This window comes from Pimephales promelas, chromosome 10 (genome assembly GCF_988280905.1).
Source record: "Pimephales promelas chromosome 10, fPimPro1.hap1.1, whole genome shotgun sequence".
Taxonomy (NCBI): domain Eukaryota; kingdom Metazoa; phylum Chordata; class Actinopteri; order Cypriniformes; family Leuciscidae; genus Pimephales; species Pimephales promelas.
The window spans coordinates 35825045-35849754 of NC_142778.1; the positions used below are offsets into that span (position 1 = coordinate 35825045).

Below are 24710 nucleotides of genomic sequence, written 5' to 3' on the forward strand. Positions count from 1 at the left end.
AATGTTAGTTAATATAAATACAGCTGTTCATTGTCCGTTCATGTTAGTTCACAATGTTAACTAATACAACCTTTGATTTTAATAACGTATTAGTAAATGTTGGAATTAATATTAACTAGGATTAATAAATGCTGAAGAAGTATTGTTCATGTTAACTAATGTAGTTAACTAATGAACCTTATTGTAAAGTGTTACCGAAATAATAAACTAAGTGCAATGCAGTCTTGTCAAAAAATACAGATTTTTTATATAATATTTGTATTTATATTGTCTTCTGTTTCTGTTGTCGACACGAAAAATGATCCACAACAGAAGCGGAAAACAATATAATGCTGAATAAAGTTCGTAGTTTTTGTTATTTTTGGACCAAAATGTATTTTCGATGCTTCAAAACATTGTAACTAACCCACTGATGTCACATGACTACTTTGATGATGTCTTTATTTCCTTTCTGGACAAGGACAGTATACCGGACACACATTTCCAATGGAGGGACAGAAAGCTCTCGGACTAAATCTAAAATATCGGGGGTCTTACGGGCTTGGGACGACATGAGGGAGAGTCATTAATGACATCATTTTCATTTTTGGGTGGCCTAACCCTTTAAGAGAACATCACAAAGCAACCAGAGAGGAAAACAGAAGCTGAGGCCAGCTGTGTGAAACGGAGAAGCAAATGCAATAGTGCACTAGCACACGGCTTTTGACCTAGGAAAGTTAAAGGTGACAGGAGGGAGAAGAGATCTATAAATCAGGGGGAGAGTGTCTTTAAAGCTATTGGAGACATGGGAGAACTAAATGTGCTCACCGACGACTGATCAAAGTACAGCGAGATATCAAACACTGAATAAGTGGGTCGTAGAGACTCAGGCTCAGTGATGATGCCTAAACCACAAAGCACTGCGTGTTCAGACCCATCAGAGCAGGAACACACAACAGAGGACGAGACATGCATTATGCAGTCAGACACCTGCGCACAGCACACTGCATAAAAGTCATGCACTGAAATATCTTTACTAATATAACAAATTTCCTCACACTAAAGATGTTTGTTTTTTTTCTGCTGTAGTCTGATGTTCTTCTCATTTATGTGTTTTCAAATATACAATATTTTAATACTTGTTAGCTAAAATTGTAAGTGGCTTATTTCGTTATAAGTCCCTTCTGATAATAAATAGATCAATTACACAATGAAACAGTTATAATTAGGGGTGTAACAAAATATCGTGCCACAATATATCGCAATACAAAAATTCAACAATACGTATCGTGGATAGTTCCCCAAAAATAAAAATACTGTGTGAGAAAAAAATCAAATTTTTTCAGAGTTTTAGTGTACGTACTACATTAAAGTACTATGTATAATATTAGAGCCCGACCGATAAAGGATTTTGAAGGCCGATACCGATACAAATATTTTGGGGTTTTAAAATCCGATATTCCGATATATCGGCCGATATTTTATTTATTTATTTAAACTGGAGATGATTAGTCACAAATTTTGTCATGCTTATTTGAGTTAAGAGAACTGATGGGGATGTTCTTTTAATTGTTATTGAAGCAATGTATGTATCGTGAACAACTCAACGAGTGTTGCCAACAGGAACGGTGTAGAGTGCCCTCTGGTGGACAAACTATACAACTCCAACACTCGTGACATGGTTCAAGCGTGTTTCGTCCATTTTTATTTTATTTTTGAAATATTCATTTATCGGCCATTATAACTGCCGATACCGATAGTTTGGAAAATGCCTAATATCGGCCGATAATATCGGTCTGCCGATATATCGGTCTGGCTCTATATAATATTGATTATATAATAATGCTATTGGGGAATATTTGTGGGTCCTGATAATGTCAAATTTATGTAACCAGTAAAAAGCGGCCGATATTATTTTAAATATATCTGGTCAGTGAAAGCGTGCAAGGCAAGCATATTCATCTACAATAACGCAGTATTTTCAGCTTCAGAATATTTTAATTGTCCTTGGGTTACAAGCACCAAGTCCAAGCCTATTCATTTAAACCCACAATGTAATATCTACAGTAAGTTAGCATTTTAAATCAATAGGTTTGTTAACCTTTTACCATATGTCTTGGAGTATCGCAATAATATCGTATTGTGAGTTCAGTATCGTTATATGTATCGAATCATGAAATGAGGGTATTGTTACACCCCTAGTTATAATGTCAACATTTGGGTTCATTTTATGAAAACATTTAATGAATCACATGCTTCAACGCATTAACATTTTGCCCTTCAGATCACACTGGCTGAACCACTGAACTAAAGCAGCACTTCATCACCTGGGTACGGTACTGAGGATTTTATAAATGATGATACATATTTTACATTAAAGAATTTTTAGTTTACATTTTTTAGGACTTTTAAAAGGTACACCGTGACTCTTGGGCAAAAAAAATGCATACATTTTGTGGAAGAACATTGTTTTGGTTGTGCTTCGGCTCTGTTTGACTGTGTGGATGAATATGGTACTAGAAGAGTGTGTGTGTGTGTGTGTGTGTGTGAGAGAGAGAGAGAGAGATTATCCTACTGCTCATAAAACATTCACTACTAGGCTTAAGAGATGTAACGGGTTTAGATGGAAAGGATCTCAGGCTGACTAGCTGAAGATGTTACTGTAGCTTTATCCATTAAAAAACATGAAAATAAACCCCAGCACAGCTACAACAACCATAATAAAATGATCTTCACAATAGATAATGCTTTAAAAATCAACTCTATTAGAGAGCTACATCAGGCAATTTGTTTCACCTTATTCACTTGTTGAGTTATAAAAACATCATCTTTTACAACATCTCAAATCTAGTTCTCACCATCTCCACCCCCTGATCCCTAACCCCACCCCTATACCTACCCAGCTCCACCCCCTGATCCCTAACCCCACCCCCAAACCTACCCAGCTCCACCCCCTGATCCCTAACCCCACCCCTAAACCTACCCAGCTCCACCCCCTGAACCCTAAACCCACCCCTATACCTGCCCAGCTCCACCCCCTGATCCCTAAACCCACCCCTAAACCTACCCAGCTCCACCCCCTGATCCCAAACCACACCCCTAAACCTACCCAGATCCACCCCCTGATCCCTAACCCCCCCCCCAAACCTACCCAGCTCCACCCCCTGATCCCTAACCCCACCCCTAAACCTACCCAGCTCCACCCCCTGAACCCTAAACCCACCCCTATACCTACCCAGCTCCACCCCCTGAACCCTAAACCCACCCCTAAACCTACCCAGCTCCACCCCCTGATCCCTAAACCCACCCCTAAACCTACCCAGCTTCACCCCCTGATCCCTAACCCCCCCCCCAAACCTACCCAGCTCCACCCCCTGATCCCTAACCCCACCCCTAAACCTACCCAGCTCCACCCCCTGATCCCTAACCCCACCCCTAAACCTACCCAGCTCCACCCCCTGATCCCTAACCCCACCCCTAAACCTACCCAGATCCACCCCCTGATCCCTAACCCCCCCCCCAAACCTACCCAGCTCCACCCCCTGATCCCTAACCCCACCCCTAAACCTACCCAGCTCCACCCCCTGAACCCTAAACCCACCCCTATACCTACCCAGCTCCACCCCCTGAACCCTAAACCCACCCCTAAACCTACCCAGCTCCACCCCCTGAACCCTAAACCCACCCCTAAACCTACCCAGCTCCACCCCCTGATCCCTAAACCCACCCCTAAACCTACCCAGCTTCACCCCCTGATCCCTAACCCCACCCCTAAATTTACCCAGCTCCACCCCCTGAACCCTAAACCCACCCCTATACCTACCCAGCTCCACCCCCTGAACCCTAAACCCACCCCTAAACCTACCCAGCTCCACCCCCTGAACCCTAAACCCACCCCCTGATCCCTAACCCCACCCCTAAATTTACCCAGCTCCACCCCCTGATCCCTAAACCCACCCCTAAACCTACCCAGCTCCACCCCTCAGCTCTGGATCCGACTCCGCCCCCTGGATCTCGTGTACTGCAATGAGGTGCTACTGGGTAAGTGACATTCCACTACTATTTCACGTATTTAGCACTATTTAGCATCATTGTTTGTGGGCAGTGGCACTGCAACAGTTAGCATTAAACCGCCTCAGATAAGTTAGCGTCCGAGGTACTTTACCTATGGTTATAAGTTTAGAACTGACGTTGAAACACTGTAAATTAAACAGAACATACTGCGCCGCGCATACTGTAACATACATATCGCGCCCCGTCAACAATCCAGTCAACCCCAAAATATCTTCAAGAGAGATCAGGTTAGATTATAGCCAAAGCAATAACCACATATCGCCCCACCAGAGGAGGATAAAAAGCCTGAGCCACTGCCAAGTCTGTTTGATGGTTTAGCAGGCCTGTCATAGTGTTCACAGCGCTGTGAGGCAGGGAATCTGGATGGGGAACATGTCACACACACACACACCAATAAAGCAGATTAAACTGTGTATGTGCACAGCCTGCGCTATAAATACCCAACAATATATCTGTGCATGCTCTGTGCTCTCACTGTTCAGTGTCAAATATCTGATAATACATTTACTCCCATTCTAACAGCACTTCAATTTCAACTCTTTTAATGCATCAAAATCCAAAGCATTTTGCTCTTGATTAATTAAACCAAGCTCCCATGGGACATGGGCACAAAGGAACCAATGCATTTAAATAGGATGTGCACCTTTCTGAGACTTAAAATAGCCCAAAAGCTGGTTTGTTTACATGTGTTGGAGAGCGCTGCATTTTAAGCCATCTGTTCCACAAAACACTGTCAGTTTCACACGAACACATTCAGTCAGGTAGAATCGCAGGCGGAGAAAGGCACACACACCGTCATCCTCACACCCTCTCCTGGGCTCTGAATCCCAGAGTAGATGTCTTCCACTATTTCTGAAAGGTGATAATAGGCAGTGCATCATTTTTTTTGCTCTTTTACAATTGACTCTCATATCTGATGCAATGTAGTGGTAAAAACAGAAGCTCACAAATGTCAGTCTAATGAACATGCGAGATCATTTCAGGGCTCGGAGCAGGGAGTAGGAGGCTAGTGATTTCAGCCAAACTGACAGCTGGAAAACCATTAAACAATAAAGAGCAACAAGACTAATTGACTTTGAGACCTGTATCATGTATCTGTGGCTGAGGAATACACACATTAATACAAATGCAGACAAGCTGATGATTATGTTATGATATTTGCGGATGGATGGATGGAAAAATAGGGAAAGTGAGCATGAACAATGAAATTTTCACTGTAAAAAATTATATTATCAAGAACTTGCAAGCAAGGGCTGTGAAAGATTAATTGCAATTAAAGTTTGTGTTTCCATAATATATTTGTGCATAGTGTGTATAATTATTTTATAGGGCTGTCAACCGATTAATCGCATCCAAAATAAAAGTTTGTTTACATAATATATGTGGGTGCACTGTGTATAATTATTTTGTATATATATATATAAATACATACACATGCATGTATATTAAGAAAATAAAATTATTTATATATAAAATATTAATATTTATATATAATATACATTTATATAATATAATTCTATATATAGTATGAAAATATTTCTTAAATATATATTTACAAATGTGTGTGTATTTGTATATATATTAGGGCTGTGCAAAAGTTAATTGCGATTAATCGCATCCAAAATAAAAGTCTGTTTTACATAATATATTTGAGTGTGCTGTATATAATTATTTTGTATATATAAATACCTATGCATGCATGTATATATTTAAGAATTATTTGCGCTTAAATTCTGTATATATATATAAATACATAATCTATATTATATAAATATAAATATTTTATATAGGAATAACACATTTTCTTAAACATATACATGCATGTGTGTGTATTTATATATACAAAATAATTATATACAGTACACACAAATATACTATGTAAACACAGACTTTTATTTTGGATGCGATTAATCGCAATTAACTTTTGCACAGCCCTAATATATATATATATATATATATATATATATATTGTATATATACACAGTGCACCCACATATATTATGTAAACAAACTTTTATTTTGGATGCAATTAATCGCGATTAATCGTTTGACAGCCCTATTTTTTGCATTTACATTCTGTATATATATATATATATATAAATACATAATCTATATTAAATATAAATATAAATATTTTATGAATAACACATTTTCTTAAATATATACATGCATGTGTGTGTATTCATATATACAAAATAATTATACACACCACACTGAAAAAAAAAAATATTGTTGGTTTAACTTAAAAAAGTAAGTAACCTGGTTGCCTTAAAATTTTAAGTTGATTGAACTGGAAAAAGTGAGTTAATACAATGAAGGAGATTAATTTAATCATCAGAAACTCAAAAATTATTTAAGTTGATTTGACAAAAGAAAAAAATGTTGTGATTAAAAATCATGAAAATATTTTTTTACAGTGATATATTATGGAAAAACACACTTTTATTTTGGATGTGATTAATCACAATTCATCTTTGCACAGCCCTTGCTTAAACTCATCAAAAAAGCTATTTTTGCAACTTTTTAACGTTATACAAGTTTCAACTAATTCCTTAAAGCCAGTTTAATGCAATTTAAGGTGAAATGACTTAAGTTGACCCAACTTATTTTTTACAGTGTATTGATAAATCTAAAGAAAAGAAAGAAAAAAAGCTGATAAGTGATATAACGCACTATCCATCCCTGCACACACACACTTACTCAAGAAAACGTCTCACCTATATACGCCAAACGACACTTCTGTGGCACCGCCACGCTGCATCCAACATGGTACAACCTACGGGCCAAAAGAGACGCCACGTTGCCCACGGCCGAGCGCTCTGACGTCATGAAAAAGGGTCCCTTGACATCAAAACAGAAAAGTGACCGCTCGAAACTGAGTGTCATCCTTAAAGCACTTTCTCTTGCTCACTTCCCCTTAAGACTGCGCGCCGAAACCTCCCTCCACATCTAACGCCCACTTCTTTACCCAGAACCCCTCACTCACGCCACCCTCTCTTTGGTCGTCTATCTTCTATCCCGCGAGCTATTCACACGGAGCCTTTGAACCTTTGTGACAGTGAAAAGCAGTAGCGCACAGGGTTTTACACAGAATAGCTAATGTATTGTTGTGGGGGAAATGTGCGTGATGGTGAGCCTTTGAACAGATGTGTTTTTGTCCTGGAGGGTCAAAGTGAGCAGCATAAGTAATAGAGATGGAAGAGAAAGCAGATGATATTAATGGTATGACATAACATGAGTACAAATGACTGTGATCCCACAAAATCCGATGGGCCTTTCTGTCCTCAAAAGGACATTAGTGTTCACATAAAACCATTGCAGGATAAAGAAGTCAATGCAGACAAAGGAGTAGTTCACTTTTGAAAAAACTTTTGCTGATAATTTACTCACCCCCATGTCATCCAAGATGTCCATGTCTTTCTTTCTTCAGTCGAAAAGAAATTAAGGTTTTTTTTTTTATGAAAACATTCCAGGATTTTTCTCCATACAATGGACTTCAATGGGAACCAAACGGTTCAAGTTCCAAAAGAAACTAAGTACAAACTGCAAACTTGTTCAAAGGGCTTTAAACGATTCCAGACGATGAATAAGAGTCTTATCAAGTGAAACGGTCGCTAGTTTTATAAATAAATAACAAAGATTAAGTTTTATAAGCTAAAACGCTCGCCTTGCTCTGTTCTGTAACGCACTCCTGTTCGAACTTGTTCATCAAAATGAACAAATCTTTTTCCGAGTCATTTGGTTCATTCGGCGAAAGAAACGAACGAATTGATTCGGAAAAAGATTTGTTCATTTTGTTGAACGAGTTCGAACAGGAGAGTCACAAACGTGCACCACAGAACAGAGCAAGGCGTGCGTTTGATCTTATAAAACTTTAACTTTGTTTTTAAAAAAAAAAAGAGCGATCGTTTCGCTTGTTAAGACGCTTATTCATCGTCTGGAATCGTTTAAAGCCCTTTGAGCAGTTTGCAGTTTGTACTGAAAGTTTCTTTTGGACCTTGAACCGTTTGGTCCCCATTTAAGTCCATTATATGGAGAAAAATCCTGGAACGCTTTCATTAAAAACCTTAATTTCTTTTCGACAGAAGAAAGAAAGACATGGACATCTTGGATGACATGGGGGTGCGTAAATTATCAGCAAAGGTTTTTTCAAAAGTGAACCACTCCTTTAAGATCTAAAATAACAAACCTAAGAGGAGGGATTTAACTATCTCTCTCAAGTCCAATGCCATGAATTGAGCTCAAAGAGCGCAAGTGTACCGGAAAAGAAGCCACTAATTTATTGAAAACTCTTCATGATATCAGCTGAACATCCACTATAAATTATTCAGTCTCAAAAGTTGCAATATGAATGCATTTCTCCGAAGTCTTCACATGTTCGTGCCGTCCTCTCTTTTATGCTGCACATGCAAGAGTGAAGATGAATTCATCCACATATGAAATTGTATTAACCGTTGCTCTGCTTTTTGACCTTTGTGTCCTGACCGCTGGTCAGATGCAGGAAGATGTCCATCTCAGACGCAGCGGGCAGAAGGCCTGTAATGTGGCATTTAAACTCTCTTGACTCCAAAGACTCTTTTTGACGTTAGAAGGATTACCGGTAAATGGAGAATATTTTTGCAGAAAAATCTGTGAGCTCCACAAACTGCGTATATCTTCTGTGAATAAGCAGACTGTTGGGTCTGTCTGCGTTTGGATTTCAAAAACTGGTTATTTGATAAGAGAAACATTATGTAGAACTCGTAAATGTAAGGACACATTGATGGCCTAAGACACGAAACGAGCGGTTTGTGTGAGAAAACCACGGCCACGTCCAAGTGGTAACAAGAGGTAAAAACGATATAAATACTGTTAGTTTTCTCACACAAACCGCTCGTTTCGGGTCTTAGGCCATCAATGTGTACTTACATTTACGAGTCATTAAATCGTGTTTAATTTGGACTTCTCTGTGCATGCTCTTTGAGGTGGTGACCATAGACCTCCATTATACGACTGACAGACATGAACGGTTTGACCTAAAAATATCAAAATTGAAAATACAAAGACACCTCCATCTTGGATGCCCTTAAGGTAAGATAAAACACATCAAAAATGAATTTCAAAGTGAACTATCCCTTTAAGTTATTCAACTTGGCTATTAAAGGTATAGTTCACCCAAAAATGAAAGTTTTGTCTTGAAAACTTGCATTATACTCAATGTCGTGTACTCAAAGGGGTCATGATATGGGATTGTTGTTTAATTTTATTATGTTCCTTGAGGTTCACTTATAACGTTAACAAACAAAAATATATATGTATACGTGGAAAAACTATTATTTTCAATCCTCATTTTGCTCATATGTCTGAAATGATCTGTTTTAAGGCGCTGCCCCTTTAAGGCTTGTCAGTAAACGGCCAGTTATGATTGGCTAACGTCATTACATTGGAAACAGTATCAACGCTCATTCTGAAAATATTATACATATAAAAGCATTATGACGTACAGTATTAGGTACGTCAGAAACTAAACTCACATCTGTGTGCTGTATCAGTGTAGACAGCATCACTAATTATAATGGGTTGTATTTGCTTTTGACGCGACGCTCACATCCAGTGTAGGCAAAAGTCAAATGTCAAGCGACTGAACGCCAGTGGGCGGGGCTTATGGTGCAATGATATTTAACTCTCAGTTGATGTCTTGCTCTGGAGGCGGGCATATGCAAATTTATTTGCCCATGTGGCATCACAAATCCCACAAAGCCATTTTAGGAGCTTAATTAAATAAATACTTTGTTAATAATGAGGAGGATGCTTTAAGAGAAACTTGCGGTTACAAAGATCTCTTATTTGTAAAAAAAAATGTCATAATGTCATAACCACCAGGAACAAAACCAATTCTCTCTTTATTAATATTTTTAAGAAGCAAACAGTAATTTCTTCAAAAAGTCACCTTCTCTGTTCCATGGAAGTAAGTCAAATGGATAAAGAGCAAAATTAGAGAGGAAAAATTACTTTTCATTTTTGGGTGAACTATACATTTGACACAAGTATATAGTCTTTTTATAGAAGTGCCAAATATAATATTTTATTTCTTCTATTATTAATTTGAAAACCTGTCGAGATATTCAGAAGGTACATCTTGTGGTACTAATGAAAGAGCAATATGTGGACACTATTGGAAACTGGCTCCTTGCAGAGCATCCTTGAGTGAAGGCAGATCCCTAACATTCATGGATCCAAACAAAGAAAATAACCACTTATCACATCTTCTCTGTCTGAATTAGACACAACTGATATAACAGCCTTCGCTCATTCTGCACCCCCATGCTTTCAACAGGAACCCCACGGAGCCCCCAGTCGCAATCCATCAGAGCCAAAATAACTGTGCAGGATCTTAATATATTCATGACTGCTGCTGTGACAGCATTCCCTAGCACTGACATCAAAGAAGCACTGTTAGGCAGGCTGGCGTTAGGGGAGATGCTCGGGAAGGTACTGAGCCAATTGGGGAAGCCCCTCCCCTTTGCCATTTCCCTTTAACCAGCCCAAGGATGGAGCAGAGCAGATACGGATATCTCACAGAACAGATACGAGTACCCCTGTGAACTGTCTAATCTCCTCCACCTCAGAGAGAATGGCCATGGAGATGCATTGAATGGAAATGTACCTCCAGCTTGGCTCTAATGGTGCTTGTTGTGCAACTGAAGCTTATTAGGTTATAGAGTGGCTTCAACATCTAAATAAAAAAATCCTGTCCATTATCTTGAACTCACTACTCTTGATGGCTTCCATAAAACAGAAATGGGGCTACTGCACATCCCAAAAACAATCTCTTGGTTTACCTTTATTTCACCAAGGGATAATGGGCTATATGCACGCATAAGTTCCGCATTTGACGTAAGGATGCTCGTCCATTTCCGGTTGTGTAGATTAAAGCGGAGGAAAACCGGAGAAAACGGGATTATGGCAGAGTCTTCAATATTTACTGTCCTCCCGTCTTTGAAACGAAACGTACATACGTTTAGATGTAATTTTATATATAGTTATATTAATTTAATATAATTTTAAAAAGAAGCATAAACACAACGAGGGGTGTCTGTTTTATCTGTTTTTGTGACTAACGTTTCATTAGTATAACCATGGAGTATAAAATTCAATATAAATTCTCGGTATTGCATTGGACTCTATGATCGGCGGAAGTTATCGAGCATCCTTAATCCTTCACCGGAAATAACGCCGTGCATAGAGCCCATTAAGGGTGCAGTCAGTGCGCTTGTTAAAAGTGTATCGAACCGAGCAGCACAATACAATTGTAGCCAATCAGCAGTAGGGGGCGTGTCCACTCAAGATGGGGGAGGAGAGAGTGTGAGCCAATCAGTAGTAGGGGGCGTGTCCACTCATGATGGGGGAGGAGAAAGAGTGAGCCAATCAGCAGTAGGGGGCGTGTCCACTCAAGATGGGGGAGGAGAGAGTGTGAGCCAATCAGTAGTAGGGGGCGTGTCCGCTCATGATGGGGGAGGAGAAAGAGTGAGCTAATCAGCAGTAGGGGGCGTGTCCACTCATGATGGGGGAGGAGAGAGAGTAAGCCAATCAGCAGTAGGGGGCGTGTCCACTCATAATGGGGGAGAGTGAGCTAATCAGCAGTAGGGGGTGTGTCCACTCATGATGGGGGAGGAGAGAGTGAGTCAAACAGCAGTAGGGGGTGTGTCCAATCATGATGGGGGAGGAGAGTGAGCCAAACAGCAGTAGGGGGTGTGTCCACTCATGATGGGGGAGGAGAGAGAGTGAGCAAATCAGCAATAGGGGGCGTGTCCACTCATGATGGGGGAGGGCCAATCAGTAATAGGGGGTGTGTCCACTCATGATGGGGGAGGAGAGAGAGTGAGCAAATCAGCAATAGGGGGCGTGTCCACTCATGATGGGGGAGGAGAGAGAGTGAGCAAATCAGCAATAGGGGGCGTGTCCACTCATGATGGGGGAGGAGAGAGAGTGAGCCAATTAGTAATAGGGGGTGTGTCCACTCATGATGTGGGGAGGAGAGAGAGTGAGCCAATCAGCAATAGGGGGTGTGTCCACTCATAATGGGGGAGGAGAGAGAGTGAGCAAATCAGCAATAGGGGGTGTGTCCACTGATGATGGGGGAGGAGAGAGAGTGAGCCAATCAGCAATAGGGGGTGTGTCCACTCATGATGGGGGAGGAGAGAGAGTGAGCCAATCAGCAGTAGAGGGCGTGTCTACTCATGATGGGGCAGGAGAGAGTGAGCCAATCAGCAGTAGGGGGCGTATCCACTCATGATGGGGCAGGAGAGAGTGAGTTAGCAAAAGGGAAATTTGAAGAAATACTGTAGAAAGAGTGACGACTGAGAGACATTACAAAAGAGAAAAGGTCAGAGGATTATCACTGGAAAAAGAAGGGTTATGATCAGGTAAGAGCTTTAGGACCCGAGTTAATATTAGAAAAGCTTTCCAGCGCTGGAGCGACTCAAGCGGGAAGGCCTGAAAACATACGTGGTACTACAACGACTACGTGAGCAATACTGGTTTTGCTATTTTCACAGAAACAAAATATGCTGTTGTTGTAATGTTATCTGTAGTAAAAGGACCGTTTTCAGTGTCGTGGTTTGTCTGGGGCTGCTGGCAACTAACAACCAACACTTGCTAGTATATACTCGTTTAATTTTTGTTATTGCTTGTCGTTCGTTCATTGTCTTCGCTTTATTTTCGCTTGACATGTTCATGCATTTCAGGAGCGGAGCAATAAAGGGAGGGGCGTGTTTGTTTTGGTTGATGTCAAACATGTTTCTCAGAAATCGCTAACTGAAATTAAAAAATTGACAAAAAATTCTGCTCAAATCTACACTGACCGAATTGAGGAAATTGCAAAAAAAATTATTAAATCTATTAAGTTGAACGAACTATTGAATGTAAAATGTAAATTTAATAAAATCAATGTTTACACACATATTAAACAACAAGAACTTGCGATGTAAAGTTTGGTGGCAACGGGCTGCATGCTAAGTTTACTTGAATAATTTGTGTTTTTGGTCAAAGCACGTGAACTTATGATGACTTAAATGTATGTTTTTTTTATTATATTTTGCTGTAAACGTTGTTTTCGACGTTAGTGTGATTAGTTTCTTCCATTTGATTGAGAATATACTTGTTTTGGTGTATTAAAATACCTCTACAACCTTGTCAGTTTGCTCAACAAAATGATACACAAGAACAACTAAGAAAGTTTTGGGTCACTATTAAAAACAAGATCCACAAATAAAAACATATTTGTTTAGTTTACAGAACTTGGGGAAGGAAAGGATGTACGTATGTGAGGTCTGAAAATAAAGGGAATACTGCAGTGAATCATCATTATCTGAGAGGAAAAGCACATTTTTTTACATAAAAGACCTATTTTCTCTTTGCGGGGGAGTAGCAAACAGTCACTGCAGTCAAAAACATATATACACTCACAAACCGCATGAGAGCAACCTGTTGGCATAATATCAAAGAGAATCCTTGGCCAAAGTCTCCGAAGGAATCATTTAAGTAACTTCGGGTTACAAAAATTGCAGAAAAGCACAAAAGGAATGGTTCACTCCTTTATAAACACCTTTACAGATCATTATATCAAGCATCATATCATCTCAGGCTGGTGCAATAACAGCAAGGGAGGTATTTAAATACAATAGTCCTCAAATGTAACACTATACTGGTGTCTAAAGCAAGAAACAACACATAAATCTGTGAATGCGAGTATTACATCTTTGATTGCATTTTATATAATTACTATTTAGTAATACCAGAATCGTTGTCAGATATCTAAAACATAAACTAATCCCATTATAATATAGAGAGAAAATCCCATTCATATTCACTGCTCCAAAAATACAGATGGAAACGCTCTTCATGATGGAGCATAATGGTTTTAATACAATTAATATCACAAAGACAGACGGTCAATTATAAAATCAGAGCATTAAGTTTCCCAGCTTGGGAGCTAAATAGACGGCAAACATTCAATTAGCCAAAGCCTTGTGTTTTGGAGCGGCTTCCCAAAGAGGAACAGCATTCCGATGCAGAACCCTGGACAGCTCCTCTCAGACAGACCCAAGACCAGCACAAACACACTCACACACGGTTAGTTACATCATATGAGACTTAATCTAACATCTAATTGGTAAAGTGCCTTAATAATACAGAGGGCGCAATTGCATAAGAGGAAATAAATGATCAATTATGTGACAACAGCGTAATGCATGCACGACTCACCCTTCTCAAAACTGATATTTTTTAAAACTTCCAGCTCCGCCATTATAGTTGATAACAGGTAAACACTGCATTAAGACCGAATCTGGATCGCGCGCTTCGGAATGCAGGTGTCACTGCACTCTTTCATTAAACATATCTGTGATATCACACCCCTTCATCGGGAATTTTCCAATGCAGTTACGTTTTAATGATCAGTTCCTGGCTGTGCATTTTAAAGAAATCATATAAAGAAATCCATCTGATGCATGTAATCAAAGCGCGCGGAAAGGAGCTCTCCAATCTCAGCGAGGCGCGCGCGCGCTCCTCTTCTCTCACTCGCGCTCGTGCCGCCTCATGATCTCTGCACGCGCTTCTTTTCTGCACACATTATTCTCGTGCTGGAGGGAGGAGGGAATATGAGGGGATGTGGGTGTTATGAAGTCGATTAAGGGGTCAGACTAACTAAACGCACATTACTTGGTGGTGGAGTAGTTCACCTGAGGCGCGCGTCTCATTTAGTCTGGGATAGTCGACACAAAATCCCGTAGTTCCCTCAAGTCGTTCCGAACCCGTATGACGTTCTTTCTGTCACGGAGATTGTCCACTCAGGCATCATTCACTTCCATTACCTCTTTTTCCAAATAGACTGTCATTCTGCTCCACTTCTCCTTTTCTATCCCACAAAAGAAAGAAAGTCTTCCCAGCTTGGAACAACATGAGAGTGAATATATGACTGACTTTTCACTTGGCGTGCATTTAATGTTCTTCAGCTTAAATATGAGGCAAACTGGGTCACTTTTTGAACACGACTTGAAAACACCCAACATTTTTTTAGAGTGTTATAAAAAGGTCCCGATTTATTTGACATCACCCTATTTTGCAGGTATTTGCTTATACAATCTGATTTAGTTTTAACTCACGTTTCTGTGATAATAAATGAACTTTCTCATCACATCATTACAGATGAATGCGCGTTGACGCACGCTTCAGAGCTGTTAAGCGGAAGGTTTCTAAAAGATTAATAAGTCATAATGTATTTCTCAATCTATGCTGCAGACAGTGAGAGGAAATATAATGTGAGAGGCATATGAATTACACATCAGCACATAATGGCACTTCATTACCACAGCTGTTAAAAAAGAGATAAACAATTCTTTCCAATGCTTGACTGAAAAGCACAGTTTATCGTGTCATTTTTTACTCATGCTGTTCCAAACGGTATGAACTTCTTCCCAATGCGAAACACAAACAGATGTTTGGTAGAATGTTCAAAAGCCCCTATTATGCTATTGTAAACGTTCCTAATTGACTAATGGCTAAGCCACGCCCTCAAATGCAACGAGCCAATCACAGTGCGCAGCTAACCCAATACACTCGTACATTCTCTGCTTCCACGTCCATTGAAATGCATTGCAGTTAGTCAGTTTTCATTCGTTTCTTCTTGTCATTTTAAAATGGTCAAACGGTGTGCATGGGGTACAACTCTCGATGGTGTGTATTTTTTTTACCCTTTCCCAAGCCAAACCCAATCTCACGGGAATTGGCAACTTCGTAAAATATGTACGATTTAGAAAAATTGTACTAATTTGTACGAGTGAGGTCGTACGGATTGTTACGAATTAGCCACCTCGTAAAATTCGTACGACCTCACTCGTACAAATTAGTAAAATTTTTCTAAATCGTACATATTTTACGAATTAGCCAATTCGTATGAATTTGTACGAATGACCTACCCCTGACCCCGCCCCTAAACATAACCGTTACATGGGTTTAGACAAATCGTACGAATTCGTACGAGTGAGGTCGTATGAATTAGTACGAATTAACCACTTTTGAATCACTCGTACGAATTCGTACGAATTGGTCGTGAGATAGCGTAGACCAAGCCACATCTCAACCGAGATTCAGCCTTGGGATAAGTGTCTGCTCTGGATTAAGTGATGCGGTGGACCACAACACCAACTAAATGTGGATAAATTAAACAAGGATGCAGCTGTTTTAAGTTAAATCAACAACGTATTTGAAACGTTATCTTTAAAATCTCTAACGTGACATTAGGCTAACGTTAGCCTAACATTAGAAAACGTTAACGTTAGCTTCTAGCTGCGCTGTACATCATGTCACTTAGCTTCATTAACGTATCTGTAAATAACAAATGTTAACAACAATGTTGTCTACTCTGCTCTGATTGGTCAGATGGCCCAGTCTGTTGTGATTGGTCAACTCTGCTCTGATTGGTCAGATGACTCAGTCAGTTGTGAATGTGACTGGTCTACTCTGCTCTGATTGGTCAGATGGCCTAGTCTGTTGTGATTGATGTATATCAGAAATTTGTATTTATTTGTATTTATTTATTTCTTCGGTCAGTCATTTAGAAATCATGTCATAAATCATGCAACACAAAAAAGAGAGAGAAAAAAAGTTAAATAAAAAGAAATTAAAAAAATAAAATAAAATGAAAAGAAATGCTTGTAACCATATCTGAATTTCAGCTCTTCATCAGTGCTTGTACACACAATGATACGAACGGTGTTGGCGTCATTTTTACCGCATAAATTGAAACACGAGTCCTCATCCTTAAGTGCACGTAAAGTGGAAACACAGCACCCAGCGTATAAAGACACGACATGTTGCTTCTCAGCTACAACTAGAGTGTTTGAGGGCGGGGCAAAGTAGACATTGAATCGATTCTTTCTTTTAGGAGACAATACACTCTTAGAAGAAAAGGTTCTATACAGAACCTTAAAAGGTTCTATTAGCACTACGTATTTGGAACCCCTAAAAGGTTCTATACACTATTAAAAAAAGGGTTCCTCTGGGTTCTATATAGAACCCTGGGGTTCCATACTTGGTCAATAGAACCTTTTACCAAAAAAAATGGTTCTATATTTGGAGTTCCATATATGAAGCGGGGGATGGAACCATTTCTGGTTCTAAATAGAACCGTTTCTTCTAAGAGTGTAACTTTATTTGTAGTGCACTTTTACATTCGCAAACAGCTATGTTACACACACTGCATGAAAGGTAATATTCGAAAAGGCATAATGGGGCAATTAAATATGCTCAGTTGAACATGCTAACTCAGTGTTTCTATTGGCGAGCACGTCGCTGTGAAGCCTCCGTCACACTCATCCATCACACCACATCAGTGACAGATGGAAATAAAGCATGTCTGGACCTCATCGCCGATACCTTTGAGGGTTTCATATTCACAGCATGTAAATATGCTTCTCATCTCCAGACTGTGTGTGTGTGTGTTACTGCCCAAAGAGTGCTAAATCTCAAAGAACAACTGAAAAACAAATAGTCTAAAATCACCAATCAAATTAGATTGTAGTAAATCCCGATATATATAGAGGGATGCAGGTGTTCCCAGAGCTGTAAAGTGGTTTGGAATAAAGCTGATCCGATCAATATCATCTGAAAAATGTTACCCGACTCTACAGTATTCATGTATTGAGTGGCAAGAAAATGGTGTTTGAGGTCTGAGCACTATCAAATTGGGCTGGCCATGCATTACTAGGGGAATCTTAGCACTAATCCATTTATACACTGACACTCGACACAAGCAGCTCTCGCTTTTATTATACACCACCTGATTCACATAATACCTCTAGCATTTTCCAATAATCCACTTTAACTCAATTTTCACTTCATCTTTACTCATTTTTTTCTCTTCCTTCATCAGTATTGTGCTAGCCATCTGAGGCAAAGCAAATGACAATGAAACAGCGAGAGCGAGAGACACGGTCTGAAAGGGAGAAACTGGAAACCAAGGCAATATAAAGAAGGACCTGCGGAATTGGGAAGGACACACAGGTTTCATAAGATTAAATCACTAGCTTTTTTTATTTTCCAGGCAGGGTTGATGCATCTCTGGCTGCAGGAGCAGCGAACCGGATTAAAGAAAGAGGTTGAATTACAGCCAGACAACAAGCTCGCTTCAGAGTCAGACAGACAGACGTCTGCAGTTCACATCGTGCAGACACCAGACAACAATCCTGGAATAAACACAGCGCATGCCACCACACAACTGCATCTCGCTCTGGTCCATCTATGGCACGGGAATATGAGTATGGTAGGTCTACTTAAAGGGGGGATGAACTGAGAAATCTAATTTTGCTTTTGACATATAAGAGGTCATCATATTATAAGAATATCCTGTAAGTTTCACAACTGAAAACGTCCTTGTTAGTCCAATAAAAGCTTTTATTGACACCAGCCTCAGCAAACGACTCGTTTTTCCAAAGTGGGGAACTATGACGACAAAGAGGATAAAACACCACCCCCGCAGAATAAGGTAAACGCCTACTTCAACACAGCCGGTTTAGCCCCGCCCACCGATCAACATAGATGCCTACCTCGTGATGACAAACTGGGTCAAGAGTGAAACTCATTATAATATGCAAAACTGTTATCCACTCACAGCAGTGGGCGTTTACTTCTAAGACTTCAGTGCGAGACGCCCATAAAAACCGAGCGTTTTTCAGCTAGACTCAAAACTAGGGTAGAAAATAGCCTATTACTTATTCATTTTGATGTGTTTGAATGCAAAATCCAAGCGAAAATCATAAGTTGACCTCAGACAACAATGTAATAAAATTTAAAAAGCCAGTTCATGAGCCCTTTAAGCATGAACAGATTATAATGATCTCAAAAGGAGTCACTGTAGAGCTAATGCTGGAGATTGTACATATACTGTACAGAGAGATTATAGCTAAAGCAAACCCAATCTATATATAAACTCAATCATCTAACGTACCGTCCATCAGCAAATTAGTTTAAGCATAACAGTTGTTACAATTGTTTCTTATTAATTCATTGCATTATTATGGAAGCTTGTTTCCGCCATAGAATGAAAAATATAAAAGGTATTTGCGACTTTTTATCTCACAATTCTGACTTTTTTTCTCACAATTGCGAGTTTACATCTCGCGATTCTGACATTATTTCTCAGAATTGCGAGATGGAAAGTCAGAATTGCGAGATATTAAGTCATAATTGTGAGATATAAAGTCGCAATTTTGAGATTTAAACTATTCTGAGGAGGAAAAGTTAGTCTTTTTTCCCCCTTAAGATTGGCCTGATAAGTCTCAATTGCGAATTTATATCTCACAATTCTGAGAAAAGATGTCAGAATTTCGACATATAAACTCGCAATTATGTGTTATAAAGTCAAAATTGCGAGATGTAAACTCGTAATTGTGAGAAAAAAAGTCAGAATTGTGAGATAAAAAGTCGCACTTCTGTCTTTTCTGACTTTATATCACCCAATTCTGACTTTATATTTCGCAATTCTGACTATATCACGCAATTCTGACTTTATATCTCGCAACTGCGACTTTATATCACGCAATTATGACTTTCCATCTCACAATTCTGAGAAAAAAAGTAAGAATTGCGAGATATAAACTAGCAATTGTGAGAAAAAAAGTCCTTCTTGAATTAAAAAAAACAAAAAGAATTTGACAAATCTCAGATCTCAGACTGTTGAACAGTAGTGTATTAATCTATAGATGTGCCTTGACTTTCCCATGATATTTTAAAATGTTATTAACTTTCATGGGAAAATATATTATTATATTCATATTATAAGTTTCCATTTAATTCCCAGGCCTGAAAATCCTAACATGATTTAAAAAAAAAAAAAAATGAAATCACCCAAAAATGAGTCAGACCATCTTGGTTAAACCACAATTAAGCTACTTTCACTTGCAAATCTGAGGTCTATAGCGTGAGGCATAGCATTTAGCATTTTTTGTTTTATTTGATAGGGACAATGTTCATTTTAATCCAACAAGTTAACTACAAGTGCTAGTTTCCATCTGTTGTCCCTCGCCAGATCTTAACAGACACCCTAAAATACAAAAATCAATAAAATACACTATAAATGTAATAAATACAGTAGAAATGTAATAAATACAGCAGGAATTTTAAAACAACATGAGCCTATACATTGCTCACCTCACCCTCAACATAATTAGGCCTACATATAAAGTAATACAGTATAATAATACGATTCATGGACTTAAGTAATTGGTCTATGGTTTTAATTGTAATTGTCCCTAATCCAAGATTTAAGCTGTTTTTTTTAAAAGAGTAGAGACTATTACACTGCCTTAACTCATAATTTGTAGCTTTAATTTAATAATGAGAGTTCAATATTCCCTCCTCTTCTCCCATCTCTCCAATCTAATCAAACGTAAGCGTGCAGGACAAATTCTTTCATTCTTCAAAGCATCTGTAGCTATTTGTAGAAGAAACTGTTGTAATATTTCTGTCAAGCTGTCAGTTTAGCGTCCAGTCATGTGGCCTTGGGGACACAGTCCCATTTAAACAAATGCCATCAAGTCAACAAAAGAAGACTGATCTCCTTTCCTTTGTGGACGGTAGGCAATTCCCAAACACTTCACCTCGTGATGTGAGAGACAGCACCACCTTGTGTATGCCAGTCCCAGTTGCACTTGACCGTCAAGCAATCAAAGATCACCGTTCACATATCCTGAGAGTACAGAGCTCATTTTATCCTATTTTCTCAAATGACCAAGAAGAGTCTGATTTAGTTCTGTATGACAATATATCCATCATACAGGCGTAAACCTACCGTGGAAGATGCTGTTGTCAGTCAGAAAATGACGGCAATACTGTGGACTTCCGTGCTTGTCCATCTTCCTGTAACTCATGATGGGATCCAGGAAAGATATAGAGAGCTGAATATCTGTAATAGAGAATAGAGAGATGTTATTACATATAAAATATGGCTTGTAAAACAGTATTACATGTCTATTAGAATATGACACTCATATGATTGTAAATGTTGATAGGTCGATGTTTAGTTTGAAGCCTGATCACACACACACATCTCGTCAGACATGAAACACGCTGATTGGAGATGACAGGTGCAATCCTGCAGTTGCAACACTGATTGTAATGATGGGATTACAAAAGAGATTGTGAGAGAAATAAGAATGAAAAGGTGTGTGTGTGTCTGTGTTTGTGTGTGATGGGTAGAAAGATATTTGAGAGGGTTGAAGGTGCCCTGAGGAAGTTTAATACACATCCTCTACAATTATAAATGCACATTAAATGTGTGAAACGATAAGCTGTTTTTAAAGATGAAAAACTGTGGTGTAAATGCCACCTCTCTAATCTTCGAGAGTTTTCATTTAGAATTGATTTCAAATAGAACAATTCTAATTACTTGCAAAACAATGATGACCTTCTGACCTGAAGGAGAAAATCACTCTGTCCTCATGTGGTCTTCACCCTTAAAGGGATACTCCACTTTTTTTGGAAACAGGCTCATTTTACCACTCCCCCAGAGTTAAACAGTTGGCTTTTACCGTTTTCGAATGTATTCAGACGATTTTTTTTTTTTATATTTAGAAGAATATCAGTAACCAGACAGTTTCTGGTCTCACTGACCTCCATAGCATATATTTTTCCTACAATGGAAGTCAATGAGACCAGAAACTGTCTGGTTACTGATATTCTTCTAAATATCAGAAAATCGCTGAATGGATTTGAAAACGATAAAACTCTACAGTTTAACTCTGGGGAGTTGTAAAATGAGCCTATTTCCAAAAAAAGTGGAGTATCCCTTTAAACCAGATATTTAAGTGGGAACAGATGGATCGTTCAAAAGAAAGAAAAAAAATTATTAGAGAAATTGTAATGCTCAATAAAACGGCTAGGGGTGGGCGATATATCAAATTTTCGATATAGCTTGTCAATCTTATCAAATTTCTGTTTCATGTTGGTTTTTAAGACTATTTTGCAAGTCACTGAGAAGTACAGCCCCATTTTAAAAATGTACCCTTACAAGTAGTCTAGGTCCTGGGTAAGATTTGTATGCACTTCATTTAGCGGAGAATATCTCAACTGTTATAGACTAATATGACCCCATTGAACAACATGTGATGTGTGCCAAAATCTCTAACCGGGACGAAAGTCCTGAAAATGACCACAATAGGTGACACTTATATCACAATACAAGTGAATGTTTTTTTTTTTTTTTATAGAAATTCTCATACATTTCTACCAGTTTTCTATATGCAAATTAGGCAATATCTCATCATTGAATATGCGTACATACAACCTCTTGAAGCTACAGATTTTCTGAGGTGATCACAATGTTCACAATGACCATGTAACTTAAGTGTTATACCTTTCTCACCAATGCCATGAAGTCGATAATGATTGCGCGTGTTTGCGGGTATGGAATGCCAAAGCTGACTTAATTAAAAATAAATAAATACACGAAGAGATACGAGATAATGAGATATTGCACACAAATCTTACCCAGGACCTAGACTAAAGGTAACAAAAGAAAAAAAGAGTAACCCTAACTGTATTAAGAAAAAGAAAAAAATAATTGAAACTTTTTCTCTCACAATTGCAAGATATGAAGTCAGAATTGTGAGAAATAAAGTCGCAATTCTGAGAAAAAAAGACAGAAGTGCGACTTTTTATCTCACAATTCTGACTCTTTTTCTCACAATTGCGAGTTTACATCTTGCAATTCTGACTTTATAACACATAATTACGATTTTGTCGAAATTCTGACATCTTTTCTCAGAATTGTGAGATATAAACTCACAATTGCGAGTTATCAGGCCAATTCTAAGGGGACTAACTTTTTTCCCATCATAATAGTTTATATCTCACAATTCTGACTTTATATCATGCATTTCTTACTTTATATTACGCAATTGCGACTTTATTTCTCACAATTCTGACTTCATATCTCGCAATTGTGACTTTATTTTTCACAATTCTGACTTCATATCTCGCAACTGTGAGATAAAAAGTCACAATTATTGCGGAAACAAGCTTTCATAGAATATGGATGCGATTATGAAGGAGAAAAAAGGCCAACTTGGCTTTTCCATCTTGTAAATGGAGCTTAAGTTTTAACGTCATTGATCAATCCGCCATTTCATGTCGCGTGTGTATTGGCTCATAGTAGACGAGGTCGTATCAGCAAACACACATTGAGATGATCATGCTGAATCTGACACTCAGAATATTATCACAGGTCACAAGACCGTCTTTGAGCCTCTCTCTGTACGATGTAGGACCAGCGTTTAGGAGCGCCAAGGTAAATAAAAATGATAAATATGTTAAAAAATACACTGGTTTTAATCCCTGTCACTTTCCAAACCACCAAAAGACATTACAACTGAGAAACTACTTTCAGTAAGGATGACAATGCCATTTTGCTATGAATAATTTATGATCTTCAGACCCCTAAAACTGCCAGTTTAAACCTAAAGATGAATTGCCGCTCACACAGATAAAATATAATACAATATGCACTTAATTGCGACCCATAATTCAGAGGTGGAAAAAAGTGCCTTTACTGTTATCCAGGACAAGTTGAATCTACTTAAAAATTGGAGCAAACTAGTTGCCCTAAAAAATTAAGTAATCGTAACTTAAAAAAATTCAAGTTAATTTAACTTAAAATGTTTTGTAATATCAATTACTTATCCCGTCACTTTCCAAACCACCAAAAGACATTACAACTGAGAAACTACTTTCAGTAAGGATGACAATGCCATTTTGCTATGAATAATTTATAATCAGACCCCCAAAACGGCCAGTTTAAACCTAAAAATTGCCGCTAAATCAGATAAAATATAATACAATATGCACTTTGCGACCCATAATTCAGAGGTGGAATATCGTAACAGAAACCATCCGCACTAGCTAAAGCCCCCCACAAAGTCTATGCGTTTGACCCTGTGGCCTCAGTCGGCACTAATTTCCTGAAACAAGCTGAAATCAGACACTACAACAGGAGCCCACGGGGTCTCGCTTTTTCCGGAACTTTCTCCCTCGGGACGTTCCCATAAATCACAAGCAGACAAACATGTAACAGGTGCTGCTGGAAAAAGACCTAACGGGGGGAACGCAACCAAGATGTAAATGAAATACGGTTAGTTTGAAATGTATAATACTCCATGGGGGGTATGTTTTCCACCTAAAAATGAAAATCTACTATTTACTTCCAGCCATCCCAGATGAATAAGACTTTATATGGTGTAGGAATGATGCATTTTTGTAGGCCAACCTGGAGGTCTCCCTCGACGAGAAACAAATACAGTAGGTTTTATCCATTGGCTTTTGGATTATCGCAGAAAATAAGGTTTGTGACTAACAAAAGCTTATGATTCTTACACTGTAAAAATTATTACATAATATATGATCAATAAAATTGTGGCAATAGATTATCAATATTATTAATTAAATTTAACAAATTAGAATTGAGTAATAATTAATCAAAATAATTCCTTACAAGTTAACCATTTAAAATGAGTACCGCTTACACTAAAAATTAAACATAGAAATACCTGAATAACAGACAGACGTCAGATGAATTAAGAACTCTTTATTTTATATTTCCAACATTGAAGACACCTGATGTGTCA

General features: G+C 38.6%; 1 protein-coding gene across 1 annotated transcript in view; it reads right to left on the reverse strand.

Annotated features, from left to right (window-relative positions):
* plch1 (phospholipase C, eta 1) overlaps window positions 1-24710 on the reverse strand; it is a 107281-nt gene that overhangs the window by 74908 nt on the left and 7663 nt on the right. The window contains exon 2 of the mRNA XM_089116547.1: window positions 20882-20995. Within this exon, the coding sequence (XP_088972673.1) occupies window positions 20882-20960 (79 nt within the window). The 5' untranslated portion in view covers window positions 20961-20995. The remainder of the gene's footprint in view (window positions 1-20881; window positions 20996-24710) is intronic.